The 20787-nt window shown below is 38.7% G+C and overlaps 1 protein-coding gene across 4 annotated transcripts in view; it reads left to right on the plus strand.

The window, feature by feature from the left end:
* rptor (regulatory associated protein of MTOR, complex 1) overlaps positions 1 to 20787 on the plus strand; it is a 332162-nt gene that overhangs the window by 235008 nt on the left and 76367 nt on the right. For 2 of the 4 annotated variants that reach the window (XM_084426710.1, XM_084426712.1), the window contains exons 23-25: positions 15428 to 15531; positions 15827 to 16043; positions 16525 to 16635. In XM_084426710.1, coding sequence (XP_084282836.1) covers positions 15428 to 15531; positions 15827 to 16043; positions 16525 to 16635 — 432 coding nt within the window. The remainder of the gene's footprint in view (positions 1 to 15427; positions 15532 to 15826; positions 16044 to 16524; positions 16636 to 20787) is intronic. The other 2 variants (XM_084426711.1, XM_084426713.1) reach the window with 1 other exon arrangement.

Here is a 20787-nt window from a genome sequence, read left to right on the forward strand (position 1 = left end):
ATTGTTTCAATGCAGCAGTGTTGATTCATTTTCATTGTAAAAATCATTGGTTATTAATTTAGTTAATTTATCTATACAGCAGCTCTGTAGAAAACAGTGATGCCTTCGCCCAGCTCAGTTCAGTTCTCATACAATGGTGTCAATGCAGGCAGATCAGTAATATTGTTGAATATTAAGAAAGATAACACGTGTAATAGTATAATGGATAATGGATCTGTGTGTCAGGTCTTAAAGTGACAGCAGCCTAATTTACCTGCTGCAAATTATGAGATAATATAAAAAATATATACATGGCAGTTTTTTCTCCATGTTCAGTGAAAATGCTGAGTGGCTAATAACTTTGGAAAACCGCTAGCCACAGTGCAAAAAAGTAAATGTCAAGTCCTGGTGCTATTTATATCTGCATATATTTATATTTAGTGTTATTTTATTTGCTTTTATTTGTTTCGGTCCAGAACATTTTGTGCTACAAGTATTGGAGAATAAAACATTGTCAGTGTCAAGTTTTTCTGTTTGGCCGATATGTCGGAAGCGGGACTTTTATTTTGATGGCACTGAGAACACCAGCCCCTGAGCACACAATGCTCCCATTCACCGTCTTCATTAGTTTGCCATCTCTGTTTAACAGTTTTGTCTAATACGTACAGTATGGAAGCTTGTTTCTGCCGCAGAATAAAGAAACAAAAAATGTAACTGCTACTTCTTATGGCACAATTCTGACTTTCTCTCAATTGTGAGTTTACATAGTCCAAGGATTACAGTGCTATAAGACACTTGAGTCTACGACAAACCGTCTAGGAGTTATTAGCGATTTTATACTTTTGCTTGCTATAGCGCCACCTATGGGCCAATCGTGGTCATACTCTCTGAACCTCTCCTCGATTTTTGTACTACCATTTGACAAAGTTTCAAGTCTCCAGCACTTATGGTTTGGGCTGCACGATGCGTTTTACGGCAGAAGAAAAATAATAAAAATCAGGGCAATTACAATAGGGTTTCAGCACTTCGTGCTTGAACCCCTAAAAAATAATAATAAAAAAATAAAAAAAGAAGCAAAGTATGTTCATGAACTTAAATATTTGGTGTATGGTTACAATTATAATTGTCCCTAATCCAAGATTTAAGCTGTTTTTTAAAAGAGGAGAGACTATTACACTCCCTTAACTCATTGGGCAGACTATTCCAAAAAATTGTGGCTCTGACAGAAAAGGCTGTGTTTCCAATCCTACTTTTTCTATACTGAACTATGCAGTCCCCTCTGGTGGTTGCTCTGGTTACTCTATTGACCTTATCTTTCTGTTTTATAAACTGGCACAGTGGTGGTGGAGCAAGCCCACGGAGTACCTCAAAGACAAGACATGCATCAGCAAAGTGTCTGAAGTTTTCAAAGCTAAACATGTTGTGTTTTTTGATTATGTGACAATGATGATAGCTATTAGTCTTACGGTCCAATGTCTTTAATGCCTTTTTATAGAGTGACTCCAATGGTTGCAATGTTGTTTTATTGGCTGCGACCAGCTTGTTAAACAATAAGAAAAATGTGAGAAGATCATCGCATGCAAGAAGAGCTTTGCAGCCTTCAATGGTAGATATGATCTTATGTGCTTAAAATTTGCAAGGTTAAATTTAACAATATTGGCAACCTTTTTTGTATGCTTTTTAAATGAGAGTTGTGAGTCTAGGATGATTCCCAGATATTTAAAGTCAGATACCACTCTAACCTTATCTTGGTTAACAATTACCTCAGGGTCATAAGTCACAGTAGTTTGTTTTGTAAAATACATACATACTGTTTTACTTATGTTCAGGTGTAAGCATGAATTAGTTAGCCATATGGATACCTTGCTCATAGCCTCAGTCAGTTGGTGTGCAACTTGTTGTTTATTTTTAGCATGCACGTAGAGGACTGTTTCATCTGCATACATTTGTAAATGTACAGATGAACAAACAGAGGGCAGGTCATTTATATAGAGACTGAACAGAAGGGGGCCCAGTATAGATCCTTGAGGGACACCTATTTTACAGTTTAGATATGTAGATTGAGTGTTGTTAATGCGTGTGCTTTGTTTTCTGTCAGTTAAGTATGATTTCATCCATTTAATTGCATTCCCACAAAAATTAAAATAGGATAGTTTTGACAAAAGAACGTCATGATCGACGGTGTAAAATGCTTTTTTGAAATCTAAAAATATTGCACCCACCACGCCTCCTTTATCTAGATTCATTTTGATGTTCTCGATAAAAAAGCTGTTTCTGTGGAGTGATTACTTCGAAAGCCAAATTGGGTGCAGTGGTGTATGGCCTCTTTACTAAGATGAGCAGTCAGCTGTTTCGCCACCCATTTCTCTGCTACCTTGGATATTACAGGTAGTATACTGATGGGCCTGTAGTTCTCCACCAGTGTTTTATCACCGGCCTTGAAAATGGGGGTTACCACAGCTGTTTTCCAGGAACTTGGGAAAATACCTTGTTTAATTGATAGATTGATTAAATGTGTAAGAGGTTTAATTAAAGACTGTTTATGAGTTTAAAAAAATACAGAATCAAGACCAAAAGCATCTTTAGCTTTTGAGTTCCTTAGTGAATTTATGGTATTCTCTACCTCAAGTTCACTAATTTCCTCAATTCCAAAAACAGGTTTGTCATTATCAATAGGAATGCTCACTATATTACTAGTAATGCACTTCTGTGCCAATTCCTCAACTGATTGGATAAAAAAATTGTTAAAAGTGCTTGCTATAATGTCGTCTTCTCTGGTTATGATTCCATTTAATTTCAGTTCAAGTGCCGGTGCGCAGTGCTGAGTATCTTTACCAATTAATTTATTAAGATTGTTCCAGATCTCCCTTTGCATCATCAATTACTTTTATATAGAAATCTGCTTTGGCTTTCCTTATGTTCCTTACTACTCTATTTCTGAGGGATGTATAGCTATACCAGTCACTTCTGAGTCCTGACTTAAGTGCGATCTTTAGTGAGGAGTCTCTGTCCCTCATCTGTTTCCAGAGAGCCTCATTGAGCCAAGGTGGAGAATTTTTCTGTCTTGGTCTGTGTGACATTCTTCTGTTATATAAGGATATTATAGTATTAACAGTGCTTGAAAACATGTTGCAACTGTTCTCTATATCTTCAATAGCCAGAAGATCAGTCCAGTCGATATCATTTAAAGGGGCATTCCACCCATTTGAACATTGTTTTTTATTTAAAGTGGGTCATATATGTAGTCGAAATGTAAAATAAATTTTGAATTTGGTGCCTTCGTGACCGAGGAAAGACAAAAAATAACTTCAGGACGCATTTGTATGAAAGACAACAACTCCCGCAATGCACCACATTGCACAGCTCCGCAAGCCACTCCCACTAATCCAGAAAGCGCATATCTGCCTATAAGAGAAATCACTCTTCCGTCTACAAGGCTAGCTACCACCAGAGCTTGAAATTCATTTCACATTCACACAAAATGTCTAGTTAGTTGGCGAACTCATTAGTGCATTACTCCTCGTTTGTATTTCTTTCGAAAAGGTGAATTATTGCATGGTACCTGGATGTTCAGTCAGAACATATGCGGTGCGAAACTAGGATAGTTCTCAACACAAACGTCCGTGTCCTCGTCTGATTCAGAGATTTCGTCCAGGAGAAATTGTCATCGTTGAAATTCTTTGCCGCAGACGGACTCTACCTCTGTGTTCGTAGTTGCATCTTACAGTCTATGAGTTGCATAGTGAGATCACCGGCGCCACCAGTCCGCCCTAACTCGAGCCAGTCCGGGCTCCTCGTCCGCGGCAGGCAGGTCTTCTGCCTCGGCGGCTCTTCGCTATAATGCGGCTTGTAAAGGTAGCCACAAACACCTGATTCAAGCATCAGACTTCCGAAATCCTCTTCTTCTATATCATATTGAGCACTCTCCTCCGCTATTGTCATAACTTTACATCTGTCTCCACAGCGCCTGTTAGCTTAGCTTCAAACAAGATGGAGGATATTGCTTTCAGTTTCAGAGAGTAAAGTCCCACCCACTGAACTGTAATAGGTCTGTAGCGTGAGCGGGTCCCGCCCCCTGGGAAAGATGAGGAACTAGTGCTTGTAGTCTCAACAGAAATCCCCCCCTCTTACACTTCCTCCTACAATGACGCAAAATGACGATTTTTGCGTCATTGTAGGAGGAAGTGTAAAAGGTAAATAACGGATTTCTCCCGTCTCAGGGGAAAATGAGAGAGTGTTGCACGACCATTCAATAGTATGACTGGGTTTCTAACAATGCAAAGCTTAATGCAAATGGGTGAAGTGTCCCTTTAAGGCAGATTTGAATTTGTCCATATCATTTTTAGGAATACTCAAATGATGTTGTTTCACTATGGTTGTACTCTTAAAACGTTTTTTGGTGAGTTTCCTTCCTAATAGTGTTATATTATGGTCAGATAAACCTGTTAATAAATTGTATGATTTTGTTATCCTTTCCGGTCTGTTTGTAAACATTAAGTCAATTTGCGTCTGAGAGGAGTGAGTGATGCGGGTGGGACCAAGAACTAACTGGGTGAGATCAAATTTGTCTGTTATGTCTTTAAGTTTTTTCCGGTCAGATTTATTTTCCCAGTTTATATTAAAATCACCCATTAAAATTAGCTCCTTTCTTTCTTGACATTGTTTTAACAGTTTATGTAAATTATCATATAAAGGCAAATTAAAATAAATGACATTTCAGGGGATAGCCAAACGTTCAGTCCAAGACATTCAATATCTAATACAGGCGACCATTCAATCAGATTACATTTGATTGTGTCTTTCACATAGATTAACACGCCTCCCCCTCGCCCTTTGTCTCTGTCCTTTCTGAAAACATTGTATCCAGATACATTAACAGCTGCCTCTGGAGAATATTTACTTAACCACGTTTCTGAGACACCAAGAAAATCCAGGTTGGAATTATTTAGTAGATGTTCCATTTGATCGCTCTTTGAGACCATGCTACGGATATTAATATGTCCGCCTAATAATCCCCTTGGTTTGGAGCGTGGGTCCCATAGAATTTTTGCATGGTTTAGAGTTTGGAAAAATGTAAACTTACGATGTTTCCTGATAGCTGGATTGAGATCAGTAAGTTTTCGTTTATCACGAACAGGCCGCATTACCGGTGTAGAGATCCCCAGCATCGGTGGCATGAATGATGAAAGCTCACCGCTGGCATGCGTCAAAGTTCCGGAGTGTTCCTCACGTGTCGCTCCGTGTAAGGTGGAATCCAAACCGGAGGCCACACACGGATTCAGCGCATCCAGGGAAGACCGCAGCATGCCGTCCACTGATGCCATCCACGAGCACCCGCATGATCTTCGGCTTCCTCCCACGTTCAGACTCCGATTGCGGTTGTTGTCCCACCGGCAGTCCAGGGCAGGTCCCAGGCGACAGCCGTGCGCGTCCATGGAGAGGACGGTGTCACCAATACCGGCTCCGTGCGGACCAGGGTTAGGCTCGACATCTCCAGCCAAGAGAAGGATAGCCAACAGCAGAAGGATATCCTGGTAGGGCCGTCTTGATTTTATTTTCCTTCGGGAACCTGTATGATTTGGCAGGGTAGCTTGGCCTTTGTTCAGCAGAGCTTCGTAAATAGCATGTTGGCTCGATGCGTTTGGTCTGATGCCGTGCTGAGACTTTCCAAGCCCAGCTGAACCGGCACAACAATATCGCACAGACAGTAGGAGTAGCACAAAGACTAAACTTGCTACAAACAGACTTTTAGTGATCGTAGCACTTTGCCTTGATGGTATAAGATGGCGTGAGCCAGTTTTGTACGAAGAATAGGGTTTTGCGTGGTTGGCAGCATTGTTTGAGTATACGGCGACAGCAGCACCTGTCCGCATGCGGGCTGCCATTTTCCTATCCATTATATAGACAGACCTCTTTCACATGGAAACATGTACTAACAAAATAAATTTGCTTTCAGAGGTTACACCTTTTGGGGGTGTGTGACCATTTGCCAGGAGACCACCTTCCTTTGTGTGCCAGTTATCTCTAAACTCTTTAAAATCTTATTACCTTTTGTTTTACTTATTTGGAAATGAGACATTTGTACCAGTCGCAATGAGACCTTTCAAATGATACTAAATATGTATAATACTCGATGTTAATCATTCACATTAAACTATACATTTTCTTGGGTGAATTCAGGTGATCTGAGCATGAGAGAGGGGGGGGTGAGGGAAGAGGGAATGAAATGTAGATTAGGATGACTCAGAGGTGAGACTTTCGTCTCGATGGTGCATGAGGGCTAGTTCAAATGTTAATTTCCAGAGAGGTCCTTTGTCCTCTCAGGGTCTGGTCGGCATTTTGTAATTTTTCAATTCTTACAGTTGTATAATCACTTGAGACATGCACAATTTTGTATCCAATTTCCCTATTTGATCATACATTATTTAATAGTGTTTTGGGCTATGTATTAATCCTGGAATGACCATGTTATTATTACTTGATTAATCAAATCGCATATATATTATGCTTGGTATCTACGAATTTGTATTTTGATGACCTACATGATCTTGTATATTATATGATGATACCTATGCAACATATTAGTGTTACAAGAATCTTTAATAGTTTCTGCATCAACACCCAATCCAGTTACATATGCAAATTGCCATGCTCAAGACGAAGGATTGTAAAACTTTCCCTCCGAAAGCTTACATTACCATTGGCTCAATGTCACATGGAGGAGTGACATCCCCCACAAATTAAAGGGCACTTTCGGAGTGGCCACCCTCTCTCTTGCTGCTTTTACTGGTTGCTAAAAATATTTTCTGAGAGTTGATAGATGACCAATACTGAGTGTTCGCTGGACGAACAGATTAATTGATTGTAATAATAATTTAGCTACATCAAGTTAATTCGATTAACTGTTCCAAATATATATATAATTAATTATAACAAGTTATCATTAATTATTCATATTTCCCTTTTGAGATAATTTGCTACAACATTTTTTAGTTGCTGTTTTCAAAATAGTGTAACTTGTCCAGTAACAAATTACTTTTTTTCCAACATGTAGCAGCGTATCAGCTGTTTTTAAAGGGTTAGTTCACAGAAAAATGAAAATTCTGTCAGTAATTACTCACCCTCATGTTGTTCCAACCCTGTAAGACTTTCATTCATCTTCGGAACACAAATTAAGATATTTTTGATGAAATCTGAGAGCTGGCTCACTCCTTCATAGGCTGCTAGGTAATCGATATCTGCCATCCCAGAAAAGTTAGTAAAGACATCGTTAAAATAGTCCAAGTGGTACAGTGACTCAACCTTAAGTTTATCAAGCGACGAGAATACTTTTTGTGCGCAAAAAAAAATAAAAAAAAATAACGACTTTATTCAACTATTAATTTTCTTCTGTGTGGGCCTCTGAGTGAGTTCACGTAGTGTAACAGCGCAGTGCTTCTGGGTTGTACGTCAGAACGTAGGCTCACTATTGGCCAGCATCACACACTTGACCAGCGTTGGCCAATAGTGAGCCTACGTTCTGACGTACAACCCAGAAGCGCTGCGCTGTTACACTATGTGAACTCACTCAGAGGCTTCTTAAAGGGGTGGCTGATTATGATTTCACTTTTCTAACTTTAGTTAGTGTGTAATGTTGCTGTTTGAGCATAAACAACATCTGCAAAGTTACAACGCTCAAAGTTCAAAGCAAAGGGAGATATTTGCTTTTAAAGAAATCGCTTTTTAAGGACTACAACCAGGGCTTGACATTTAACTTTTTTGCTCACTAGCCAATGTGGCTAGTGGTTTTCCAAAGTTACTAGCCACACAGCATTTTTACTAGCCACATTTTTGTTGTTGTGAAATTACCTGATAAAAGTTGACTATGGCATGCTAAAATTTACTTGAACTAGATTTACAACCCTTTTAAATGTAAAACCACTGTACACACCCAAATCAAGACTCCATAAATATATAACAATACAGGTCATTATCATTAGCTCTGATAAGGTTGTGTGTAAAGCTCCTTTTTTTTAAATAAAACCATGTATTATGTATTATATGTCGCCACATAGCTCCACCGGCATACGACGTAACTCCAGCAGGGCAGCTAGCTGTCTCTTCGTTTCTGTGTTGTCGGTCACTAGCACGCGCAAGGCAACACTGTGTGCATGTAATACTCATTAGGGCTGTCAAAATTGCTTAAAAATGACATTAGAATATTCCCTCAAAAAAACACATAGCCTATATTCGAACTATTTGAACATCTGGTTGCGCATTTTGTCAATACCAGGACAAATTAATACAAAGAGACATAACTACTTGTATAGGTTTATTTAAGTTTAAACATATTTAACAACGTATTACCTACACAAAAACAAGTAAATCACCTAATTGGCCAAGACCGCAGACCTCTCTCTCTCTCTCGCCCTCACGCTCATGCTGCGTTCACACCAAACGCGAATAGAGCGTCTGGCGCGAGTGATTGAAATTTTCAATGATTTCTAACTGCGCATAGTTATGCGCATAACGGTTTAAATGAACAACAACAAAGCAAATGTTGAGTGCTGATCAAGAGTTTTGTGCAAGCAATTTAAGGTCGCGACTCTTATATAGCAGGCTTCATTCAGTGATTGAAACAAATATTATTAACATTAATTGAAGGTTTACAGTATATTGAACCGACATTGAATGCTCCGAGCGAGCTTTGCTGTGGTAAACATGGAACTTTTCCTTGACATGAAACGGTAAATAATCAAACCAGTGGAAGCCTGCAGTGCATGAAACTGCTGTATCTAACCTACCTTATTCATGCAATATCTATTCAGTCAGTACAGTAGCCTACACTTTAGTAATGTTTCTGTTTAACGTTAACGCTTCTTCCTGTTAGCTGTCCCTGACCCTTCAGGCAGCGCGCCCACTCACAAAGCAGACAGCCGCGCCTCTGCTACCGTGGGCGTTTTTCCACATTCGAATATTCATTTTCACCTTCGAAATTCTGTTTTTTAAAACTATTAGAATATACAATGAGGAAAATAATTATTTGAACACCCAGCTATTTTGCAAGTTCTCCCACTTAGAAATCATGGAGGGGTCTGAAATTGTCATCGTAGGTGCATGTCAACTGTGAGAGACATCATCTAAAAAAAAAAATCCAGAAATCACAATGTATGATTTTTTAACTATTTATTTGTATGATACAGCTGCAAATAAGTATTTGAACACCTGAGAAAATCAATGTTAATATTTGGTACAGTAGCCTTTGTTTGCAATTACAGAGGTCAAACGTTTCCTGTAGTTTTTCACCAGGTTTGCACACACTGCAGGAGGGATTTTGGCCCACTCCTCCACACAGATCTTCTCTAGATCAGTCAAGTTTCTGGGCTGTCGCTGAGAAACACGGAGTTTGAGCTCCCTCCAAAGATTCTCTATTGGGTTTAGGTCTGGAGACTGGCTAGGCCACGCCAGAACCTTGATATGCTTCTTACAGAGCCACTCCTTGGTTATCCTGGCTGTGTGCTTCGGGTCATTGTCATGTTGGAAGACCCAGCCTCGACCCATCTTCAATGCTCTAACTGAGGGAAGGAGGTTGTTCCCCAAAATCTCGCAATACATGGCCCCGGTCATCCTCTCCTTAATACAGTGCAGTCGCCCTGTCCCATGTGCAGAAAAACACCCCCAAAGCATGATGCTACCACCCCCATGCTTCACAGTAGGGATGGTGTTCTTGGGATGGTACTCATCATTCTTCTTCCTCCAAACACGTTTAGTGGAATTATGACCAAAAAGTTCTATTTTGGTCTCATCTGACCACATGACTTTCTCCCATGACTCCTCTGGATCATCCAAATGGTCACTGGCAAACTTAAGACGGGCCTTGACATGTGCTGGTTTAAGCAGGGGAACCTTCCGTGCCATGCATGATTTCAAACCATGACGTCTTAGTGTATTACCAACAGTAACCTTGGAAACGGTGGTCCCAGCTCTTTTCAGGTCATTGACCAGCTCCTCCCATGTAGTTCTGGGCTGATTTCTCACCTTTCTTAGGATCATTGAGACCCCACGAGGTGAGATCTTGCATGGAGCCCCAGTCCGAGGGAGATTGACAGTCATGTTTAGCTTCTTCCATTTTCTAATGATTGCTCCAACAGTGGACCTTTTTTCACCAAGCTGCTTGGCAATTTCCCCGTAGCCCTTTCCAGCCTTGTGGAGGTGTACAATTTTGTCTCTAGTGTCTTTGGACAGCTCTTTGGTCTTGGCCATGTTAGTAGTTGGATTCTTACTGATTGTATGGGGTGGACAGGTGTCTTTATGCAGCTAACGACCTCAAACAGGTGCATCTAATTTAGGATAATAAATGGAGTGGAGGTGGACATTTTAAAGGCAGACTAACAGGTCTTTGAGGGTCAGAATTCTAGCTGATAGACAGGTGTTCAAATACTTATTTGCAGCTGTATCATACAAATAAATAGTTAAAAAATCATATATTGTGATTTCTGGATTTTTTTTTTTAGATTATGTCTCTCACAGTGGACATGCACCTACGATGACAATTTCAGACCCCTCCATGATTTCTAAGTGGGAGAACTTGCAAAATAGCAGGGTGTTCAAATACTTATTTTCCTCACTGTATATTCGAATTTAGAATATTCGTTGACAGCCCTAATACTCATGGGAGTTGTAGTATCGTAGTGTCACACTTATTTCAGATGCCTTTTGAAAAGACTACAATTATTCAACCCGCCAAAGTGGCTAGTTGGAGTGACTATGTTACCCGCCACGAGCAAAATCCACCCGCATTTGGCGGGTTGGCGGGTGTTAATGTCAAGCCCTGACTACAACAAATGGCTGGTAGGGACTATACAACATTCCTCCCGGGTTAGTGACATCACCAACCCTAAAATTTACATATACCCCACCCCCGGAACACGATTTATAGATTATCAAGACAGAATATGCTAATCAGTGACTAGAAGATAACACACATAAACTACATAAATTCATCACCTAACCATTCAGAAACATCATGTTGCATTCTACATGTTGTCACTTCTTCTTGAGTCTCTCCATCATTGTCTGAATCCGGTTTGAACATAAAAGGCTAAAAGTTTTTGAAATTTTCAGTGCATGTCTGTGTGAGTGCAAGCTGTTGAAGCTCCGACCTCTGTGCTGTGCTCTGTGCAAAATACCATTTGCATTTAAAGGAACAGACACAAAATGGTGTGTTTTTGCTCACCCTCAAAAATGGACACTTTTAACATGCTATATAAAAATATCTGTGGGGTATTTTGAGCTAAAACTTCACATTCACACTCTGGGGACATCAAAGACTTATTTTACATCTTGTGAAAAGGGCATTATACCACCCCTTTAAAAGTGCTTCTTCAACATTGCATTGCTCAAGGGTTTCCAGAAGTTTAACTTAACTTCTGCACATTAACTTAACAACAGTGGAATCATGTAAGTTCATATGAATTTTGAGGCAAACATCTTCCAGAATTTACTCTAAAAATGTGCTTTCCTGACTGTGTCATGTGCATCACCTTAGAAGTGGTTTCAAATGTTGTTCTCAGGGGTATGTGAGACTTCACTAATCAGTAGATTGTCATCACATCTCTTTCGAGCTGGGGTTTTTGATTTCCAGAAAACACTCTCACTTTGACGTCATCTATCATAAGAAAGCTGTAGAGAGACTTCATAAAATTCACAGTTACTGCAGACTTGTTTTTCTGCTTTAACTAAAACTCTTCTTTTCATCTTGTGTACACCATGCTGGGCTATGTTTTTAAATTGAATCTTTACAGTGTCTGTATAATCTCCTGTTACAGAGTTTGAACTGAAGAGAGGGGAGGGGTAGACAGAGTTCTTAAAATTATCTGACAAATTATCAGACACTCTGGCTTGATTTCTTGGGGCTGCTTGCATCACGTCTACATCAGCTTGAGCCCAATTGCAGCCAAATGACTAACAATTGCTTCTAGGTTTTTGAAGCATGGGTTTGAAGTGTGTTTTTTTTTTTTTTTTTTTTTTTTTTTTACTAGACTGATTGATGTTAAAAAGTCTCTAAACCATGATTGCAGAACTTTTCGAGGTTGTTTGAGCAGAGGGTCATGTTGTAAATTTCTAATAATCAAACTCAGCTTGTTTTGTCTTTGACCTTTCTTAAGTTCCGGAGCAGCAGGTGACGATGAGTGATTTGTCATGCTGACATTTGTGCAGTGGTACTCAGATAGACCTGCTGAGTCCAATCAGTGCAAAATAACACACACACACACAAACACACACCTTTGAGCCTGTTCTGACTGACTGATTTACTAGTACTAAAAGTACAGTATATAATTCACTGGTGATGGGGAAAGTGCATCTCCTAAAGAATGTAGAAAGACAATATGCCAGCATTGAGAGTGATACACTACTACAATATACCACTGCATCTTGTTTCTACAGACCTCTTTGTTGTTTTGCTATAGTGTTTGTTTTAATAAAGTCTCAGAAAGATCCCTCAGAAACTTCTATTGGCAATATTAGGCAATATTTATTATATATGTTTTGAACTTTTAGGACAGCAATGCATTCAAATAACATTTTATAACTTATCTAGGATTTTTCATATGTACATTTAAGTGTATTGAAACTCAATTCCACATGAGAATCAGAAAATATGAGCTTATATTTTGTTTTTCATTGATTATGTTCTGTGCACAAACATAGTGTTGTTTAATGATACTTCACCCTCTATACCACTGAGGTGCCTCAGCTTTTATCGTTCTCACTAGTTCTTGGATTTAAATAATACAAGAAATTTGGATTTGGAGTAAAACAAAAATAGCAGGAAACTATGAAATTATGTATTTGTGCAAACTACATAAATAAACAGATATTAGCTGTTTCAAACACTAGTGATCTACCTATTGTAAGCTCGCGCTAAATCGGCCCAAAGCCGGCATCCGAGCAGCGCGGAAGGTCTTAACGTGTTACTGTCTTTTCTCAAGGCAAAGTCTTTTTTAATTAAATGTAATACATTTGAATATGTATCCTCTCGTTATTTCATCTGACTCCATAAATGAAAAGGTTTTAATGATATCTGTGGATCATTAATTATGAGCGAATGTTTGACTATTCCGTTTAACTCTTCAATGAAAATAATGTCAAAGTCAGCTAGAATAATCAAATGTAACAATTTATTATGTCAATATTGTATCTTGCCAATTTCATAATCAATTCAAAGATGAGCGATACAAAACATCAAATGCTCTGGAATAGAGAGAAGATGCAAACCCAACATTAAAATACATGATGCTGAATTCTTTGAGGTCCTTCAACATCATGGGCTCATCTGAGGTACAGAAGGCCCCGAATTCCCTGCTGCATTTCATTAAATAGCCAGTCCTCTTTCACATGGAAACATGTGCTAACAAAAGAAATTAGCATTCAGAGGTTGCACCTTTTGGGAGTGTGTGACCATTTGTCTTGAGAGACCACCTTCCTTGTATGTCAGTAATCTTTAAACTCTTGAAAACCTTATTACCTTTAGTTTTACTTATTTGGAAATGAGACATTTGTACCAGTCGTACTGTGACATTTTAAATGATACCAAACATGAAAAATACTCTGTGGTAATCATTCACATTAAACTATACATTTTCTTGGGTGAATTCAGGTGATCATCTGAGCATGAGAGAGAGGGGGGGGTGAGGGAAGAGGGAAAGAGATGTAGATTAGGATGACTCGGAGGTGAGACTTTCGTCTCGATGGTGCACGAGGGCTAGTTCAAATGGTAATTTTCAGAGATGTCCTTTTGTCCTCTCAGGGTCTGGTCGCTCTTGAAACAGACTGTCCGGCATTTTACAATTTCTCAATTCTTACACTATAGAGGCAGTATTCTGGGGCATCATAGGCGCGCTTACAACACATGGCTTTTCCAAAAGATAAGTATCTTAATTATGCTGCTTCCTTAGCTAAGTGCATTGTTTTAGCCAAATTAAGGCAGCATCGCATATATCCTTTGTGCACAGGACAATACCAAAATGGATTGTGACAAGCTTGGTCAAACAATATAATAAAATCTATAAAATAATCTTCTGATTAAAAAATCTTTGTGTAATTATTTTACCCAATATTTTTGTGTGATGCATTTATGCTTTTTAAAGACAGCCTTTAGGCTTTGTGATGCCTCACTTTAGAGGACACCTACAGTTTTAGGATGCTGCCTATGAAGGCAGTAGGTATGGGGTGCCGTTTGTAAAGCGGCTCACGCTGAAAATAACAGCAACATTTTGTCACATTTAGCTTCAAACAATGTTTAAAAAACTGGTATGAATTTTTGACGGTCACTTTTTAGCACATTTACAACAATATTTGTCAACTTAGAGATATTTTAAATAGTTAAATCTAAATATTAAATGTTACACCTAAATGTTAAATGTTAAATCTAAATGTTAAATCAAAATCTAAATGTTAAATCTAAATCTAATGTTAAATCTAAATGTTAAATCTAAATCTAAATGTTGAATCTAAATGTTAAATCTAAATCTAAATCTAAATGTTGATTCTAAATGTTAAATCTAAATCTAAATGCTGAATCTAAATGTTTCAGGTGAAACTAAATATTTAACTAATATGCAAATTCAAAATGCCGGTAACCCGAAGTGCCAAAATAAAAGCTCGAGGAGGTCAGTGTGTATAGCATGGTTTATAGTGTCAAATAACTAATAAAAACCATCTCATTCGAGGAAATGGACTCTTGGACATGGATTATCGTGATAATAACTACCTAAAATAATAAACACGTTTGGAGAAACTGTATTTGAAGAGTAGGCTAGTGTCACTTTTATGAAAAGTGCGGGACTTATGACCTGTAGCCATAATAGCCAGCCACGAGGGGGCTTTCTTTTTAAATTAATGAATCTGTGGGACACAAACACAAGCATTTTAATGTTTGATCTGCTGCCCAAACACACAATAACTTTATTTCTGTCTACTCAGTCATGATGAATCTGTCTTTCTTTCACTTCTCTGCAGGCTTTAGCATAAAAATCAGATTAGACCATCTCTCCAGATGGTGATGAGAGGATGGAATTGTTAACTATATTTTGATGAAGCAAATAAGTAAACTTTCTGGGTTTTTGGAGACAGCATTGTTTTGGATTTTTTTTAGGTTGTGATTAGAGTTTTGAGGAAGAGTTTTGCTGATGCTTTTTTCTCTAGGATTGCAGGTAAAACAGACATGCATTCTCTATATTTGCATGCATTAGCTGTATTGCATTTTACTTGCAGTCCTACAAGGCCACCAGAAATAATTTTTGTTTCAGTGCTTAGCAGTAGTCATCAATGGTAGATGGGATTTTTGTTACTTTTAAAGAATAGCAGAGTTCAATAATAACTAGTTTAACTGAATCAGGACCAGGATGCAATTTTTTTTACTACATTGTTATAATACATCTGCATTCTACACTGCTTCTCACATCAGGCCACCATGAATGCTCGCACACAGAGGATTCTGGACTCAGGATCTCTGACCCAATCAGCGCCTGCCAGCCCCACCAGCAAAGGAACACTCATACATCAAGCAGGGTTAGTTACTCACACTTAAATATGTATTAGATTAATTTAAAATCAGCAGCAGGACCATATAGTCATCTGGAATGATTCTTTTGTGACCGATGAAAAAGCATAATGTAATAGCTTGTGCTTCTATTATTTTACTCTTCTTTGCATCTATTAAATAACATCCTGTTCTTTTTTGGGTTATGTTTATTGGCACTGGCTATTAATTTAGTTTTAACATGCAGCATTGTTGTGCATGCTGACCCTCTTCTTTTGCAGCACATTAATCTGTGTGTTATGGCCCTGCTTGTTGGTGTTGTAGTGCTTCCCACAGATCCAAACGCTCTTCATCTCCCTCCAGCGGATCTCCTCCCATGCCCGGTGCCTCCAGCTCCAGCCTCACCAATGAAGTGCCCAAACCGCCGGTCCGGGAGGCGCCGCCCGCTCGGCCACCATACACACCGACTCTGGGTGGTCAGGCGCCCCACTCACAGCAGTTCCCACGGACCAGAAAGATGTTTGACAAGGGCCCTGATCAGGTACAGCATTGATATTAGTTTCCCACAGATCCTTCTGTGTTGTTCATTTGTAAGAAAACTGTATTTTGCAGTCTTTGTGCTTTTCTTATTTTGTGGCAGCCTTGTTTGTGGTTTAAACCAGCAGTAGACATTAGTTGTAGTAGCATATTTGTAAGATTATAACAGTGAAACCAAGCCTTGTGCCATGAAACCAAGCCTTTGTACCATTTACAATAGTACAAAATATTTCTATTCATCAAAAAAATGCTGTTCTTTTAAACTTTCTATTCATCAAAGAATCCTTAAAAAATTTTAACATGGTTTCCATAAAAATATTAAGCAGCACAACAGTTTTCAAAATAAATATTTCATGCCCACGTTTTTCTTAATTAGTAAAAGGTTGTGTAATAAGCAGGGTAAAGCACAGTCAGACCTGATCACCCAGTCAGCGTTTATGTAGTGATTCAGTTACATTTTGTCATTTGTCTGGTGTGTTCCTCAGGCTGCTGAGGATGGAGATGAGACAGCTGCTCACAGGAGCTTCATCAGTGTGAATCTGCAAACAGGTCTTTGTGACTGGAGTGCCAAATATTTTGCTCAGCCAGTCATGAAGGTGAGTGCTGCATGGATTAGAGGTGAAATCGAATTCATTTACTTCTAAATCAAACTAATTCAGTTAATGAATTGACTTGAAATCATTACATACAATCTATTCAGGGTGATTTAATCATGTTGATTTAGCAAGTAAACTTTAGATAATATTAGTAAATGAATATGAAAGAGTTGGACCTCACTTCTAATATTATCAAAAAACTATTTGCCCAAAGTGAAGTAAAGATTAGTGATGAAGTGTCTCAAGAATGTGTATGCGAGGGGTGGGGATCCATGTACGCACAATCTTGCGGCGGGGGGAGGTTATGTGGTCAATATTTAACTAAAGCAAGGAAACAAATTAATAAAATGTGACCACCAATACAAAGTAATGGGAACGAGTTCTAAATAATTTTCTACACTGTTTTTGGAGGGAAATATGCAAACTGGTTTCAAACATTGCAAAATGCCATTTGAAAATCCTTATGCACCTTGTGATTTTTAAGGACCCCCATAAGCTGATAATGTGAGGTACAATGAGGTAAGATTTCATGACTCAAAGTTATGCTAGTTTTTCTGGTGCCATGGGAATGGTATGACATTTCTTCAACCGTTTATCTTTTTTAAAAAAAATTTTTTATAACACTTTCTAGTTCCTAGCCAAACTAGAGCTGCCAAACTTCATTGTCCCCAGAGGGGACATATTTTATATTGTAAAATACAAAACTGCTGCTGCAGTATTCAGTGTTATCCCATAAACCAATATTTAAATATATGTGTGTTTGGCTCCATGCTTTACTACAGGGCTATTCTATACTATCTATTATACTACCCTTTCCACTGTGAATTGTGTAGATATGTATTTCCATATAGTCAGAACACAAAATACAATCATACTACCATGTTATTTGGGCATGCACCATGTAATACCATGGTGTATAAAAATGTTAGTCATTCAGGACCGTGGTATTATCATCTAATACCACGAATGCAACACATCACCGCCATGGTATTTCAGTAAGAAAGGGCTTTTTTTTCTTTCTTTTTTTTTTCTGTAATTGTCATTTACGACTGAAAATATTTGTGAAAATTCATGTGGGTTTTGTGTCCTGTCCTAATGCAGTATAATGCATTCCCATCAGTATGTGATCAGTGAGGAACACACACAGCCTGTGGCACAGTGCTGAGAGTAATACCTCATGTTTACTGCAAGAGAACAAGACACGTAATAATCAATAATGTGTGGGAGACAAAACAGCATAAAACATCAATAAAATAGCATACACAATGTTGCTGATAGGACTTTGTTGATAGGTTCTCACTCTTAGTGTGTGCTGATGGGGGAAGATGCTGGAAAAAGGATTGGTCAAGGTGCGAGAGAGGCCAGCATGATTTTCACCAGCCTTTTTTTCATCCAGGATATATATAGATTTAACTGGGATGTTAATTTTTTCAACACATCACACAGTGCACTGCAGTTTCCATTTTTAGTGTGGTGATTTGAGCCCAACCAATCAAGATATATTATATATATAAATATAAATATAACATTGAAGGGAAAAAAACTGTTTCCATAAATGGTTAGTACTAGCACTATATTAAAGAGATCCTTAAGTAAAAGTAAGTCGTCAGGTTATCATGTAAACATATACATATACACACTTATAGACGCATACATACACAAATATACTCAGCCATACTTTCATGCAGCTTACAGTCATATATTTTCATATGGTGGTGGTTACAAATATGCATATACATATTCCTATTACACATTTATCTCCCTTCTCTCTGTTTTTATATATGCATAGTCCATTTTCCCCTGTTTTTCAAAAGTATCATCTTGTAGTCTCAACTTGAATGACAGTCTTTCCATTTTATAAATGTTTGTAACAATTTGTTCCTACTGAGTTCTCGTTGGGGAAAGAACCTATTTTTTGTTTTTTGCTGCTGCTGCTAGAAGTCTCCTCAGTAAATATTTTATATTATTAACTGAATCTGGTATATTACTAAGATATAGAATATAATCTGTTTCCTCAATCTCAATTTCAAAGATTTTCTCTATACTTGAATGTATTTCTGACCAATACAGTTTCAAAACACACTGCCTTAAGCAGGAGCCTAGATTTGCTATTTTTTGTTTGGCTTTCACTTTGGGCGTAATAAATAAACGTATAGTTTTTTTTCCAACAAAATTCCCTTAAAGCCCTGAAAAGACTAGTCATGCTCTGTGAATGCCATAAATTTGGCAATTCTTCATCTAGGATGCAAATCTGCATTTAATTTTTCCACCAAATCGCGCCGGCACATTCGTTGACCACAGGGGGTTAATATATTTAGTTGAGTGACCTTTAATCTGAAAGGGATTTAATTTGTGACAACTTTACATCATCCCCCTTATTACATCGCTACTGCAGTGTAGTGCAGTGATGGCATATTTTTGTTGGCCAAAACCTGTAAACAAGTTAGCATTTTAGCAGTTCCGGTTCCATTGTCCTGAAGTCAATGGATCTTTTAAATGGGTTTTGTTGTTAAATGCATGAAATAAGGTCTGTGGTGAACACAAGCTCAAGATATTTTCTACAATTTTATTTCTACATTTTATTCCACAATTTAAAATACATCAGTAATATGTATTTTATATAAGTGAAATATGTACATCATTCACTTCCTGCTCAGCTACTGTTCGGACGCTCTTGCTTACTGCTCCGCACTTTGCTCTATCGCTTTTATATTTTATCTTCTATATTTTAATATTTTATCTCCTTTTATCACCTAATTTTAACTTCAGCAAATCAGCACAGTGCTCAAACGACAAAGTTTGTATTACTACAAAAACGCAGAATTCTTTTACCCGACCAGCTTACATTCCGGGGAAAGGAAAACACAACTGCCTACATTCATAAGGATAAGAGAGAAAATGCCTCTTCTGGTTCAAGAATCTGCTTACTGCACTAACTGCCACAGACTTTTACAAAGGATTGCAGTTCTTGAAACAAAGTTACTTACGGGACCACCAAACCAGACGGAACACACAACAGAGCTTCGTCATGGACACCGGTGCATATAGCCGGTGAGTCCCATGAAACTAGTGCTCCTTGACAGGTAGAGAAACAAGCCGATCGGCCTACAAATCGATGGCACAAACAGGGAGCGAGACCCAAAGGCACTCGAGACATCAGATTGTCACGAGCATCACATATTGCCGCAGTAGCATCCTCTACCCCAGATACAGCTCTGACAAGGATTGCAAACACTGGTCTCCTACCACCGCCTATACATCTTGAGAACAGATTTGAAGTACTAATGAATGTAAATGAGGAATCCCCACACGTGATGAATGTGATCGAACACAGACTGAATCAGCCAGTAGCTAATACTGATGCTAACTGTCGCTCAAGGTTGAGCAGAGCGCAGCCGAGCCCAGGACTCTGATAGTGGGGGACTCCATAATCAGAAACATTAGCAGCAGGGATACAACTACGTGCTGCCTTCCACAAGCAACAACTTCTGATATAAACAGGGAACTTCAGAACATTCTGATGAAACATAAGACTGCAAATCGACTCATCATTTATGTGGGGAAGAATGATATTCATAAAGAGCAGTCAGAACTCCTTAAGAAGGATTTCAATTAACTTTTTGAAACACTTAAAAGACTGAAAGTTCAAACATTCATCAGTGGACCACTCCCAGCAAAAGGAACAAACAGGTTTTCACGGTTGCTTGGGCTTAATACATGGCTGCAAAAAACCTGCAATATAAAAGGAGTGAACTTCATTGACAACTTCAATCTTTTCTGGAGTCAGAGACACCTGTTTCATCAGGATGGCCACCACCCAAACAAACTTGGTTCAAGAGTGTTAAAGGACAATGGGCCCTATCTTGCACCCAGCGCAATTGACTTTGTACACCGACGCATGTATCATTCCTATTTTGCACCCGCGCAAAGCGGACTTTTCCCTCCACAGACGCACGTAGGTTAAAGGTGCTGTATGTAGTTTTCAGCGACCTCTAGCGGTGATGTTTCAGATTGCAACCAAAAAGTTTACAAGCGCGTGCTCTTGCGGAGTGCTCGAATTTATGAGCGAGCACTGTGGGTACCGAGACGCAACACACCGGAGAAAGCATCACACAATGCTGGAAACTAAGGTAAACTCCCACTGCAACGTTA

This window comes from Rutilus rutilus, assembly GCF_951802725.1.
Source record: "Rutilus rutilus genome assembly, chromosome: 12".
Taxonomy (NCBI): domain Eukaryota; kingdom Metazoa; phylum Chordata; class Actinopteri; order Cypriniformes; family Leuciscidae; genus Rutilus; species Rutilus rutilus.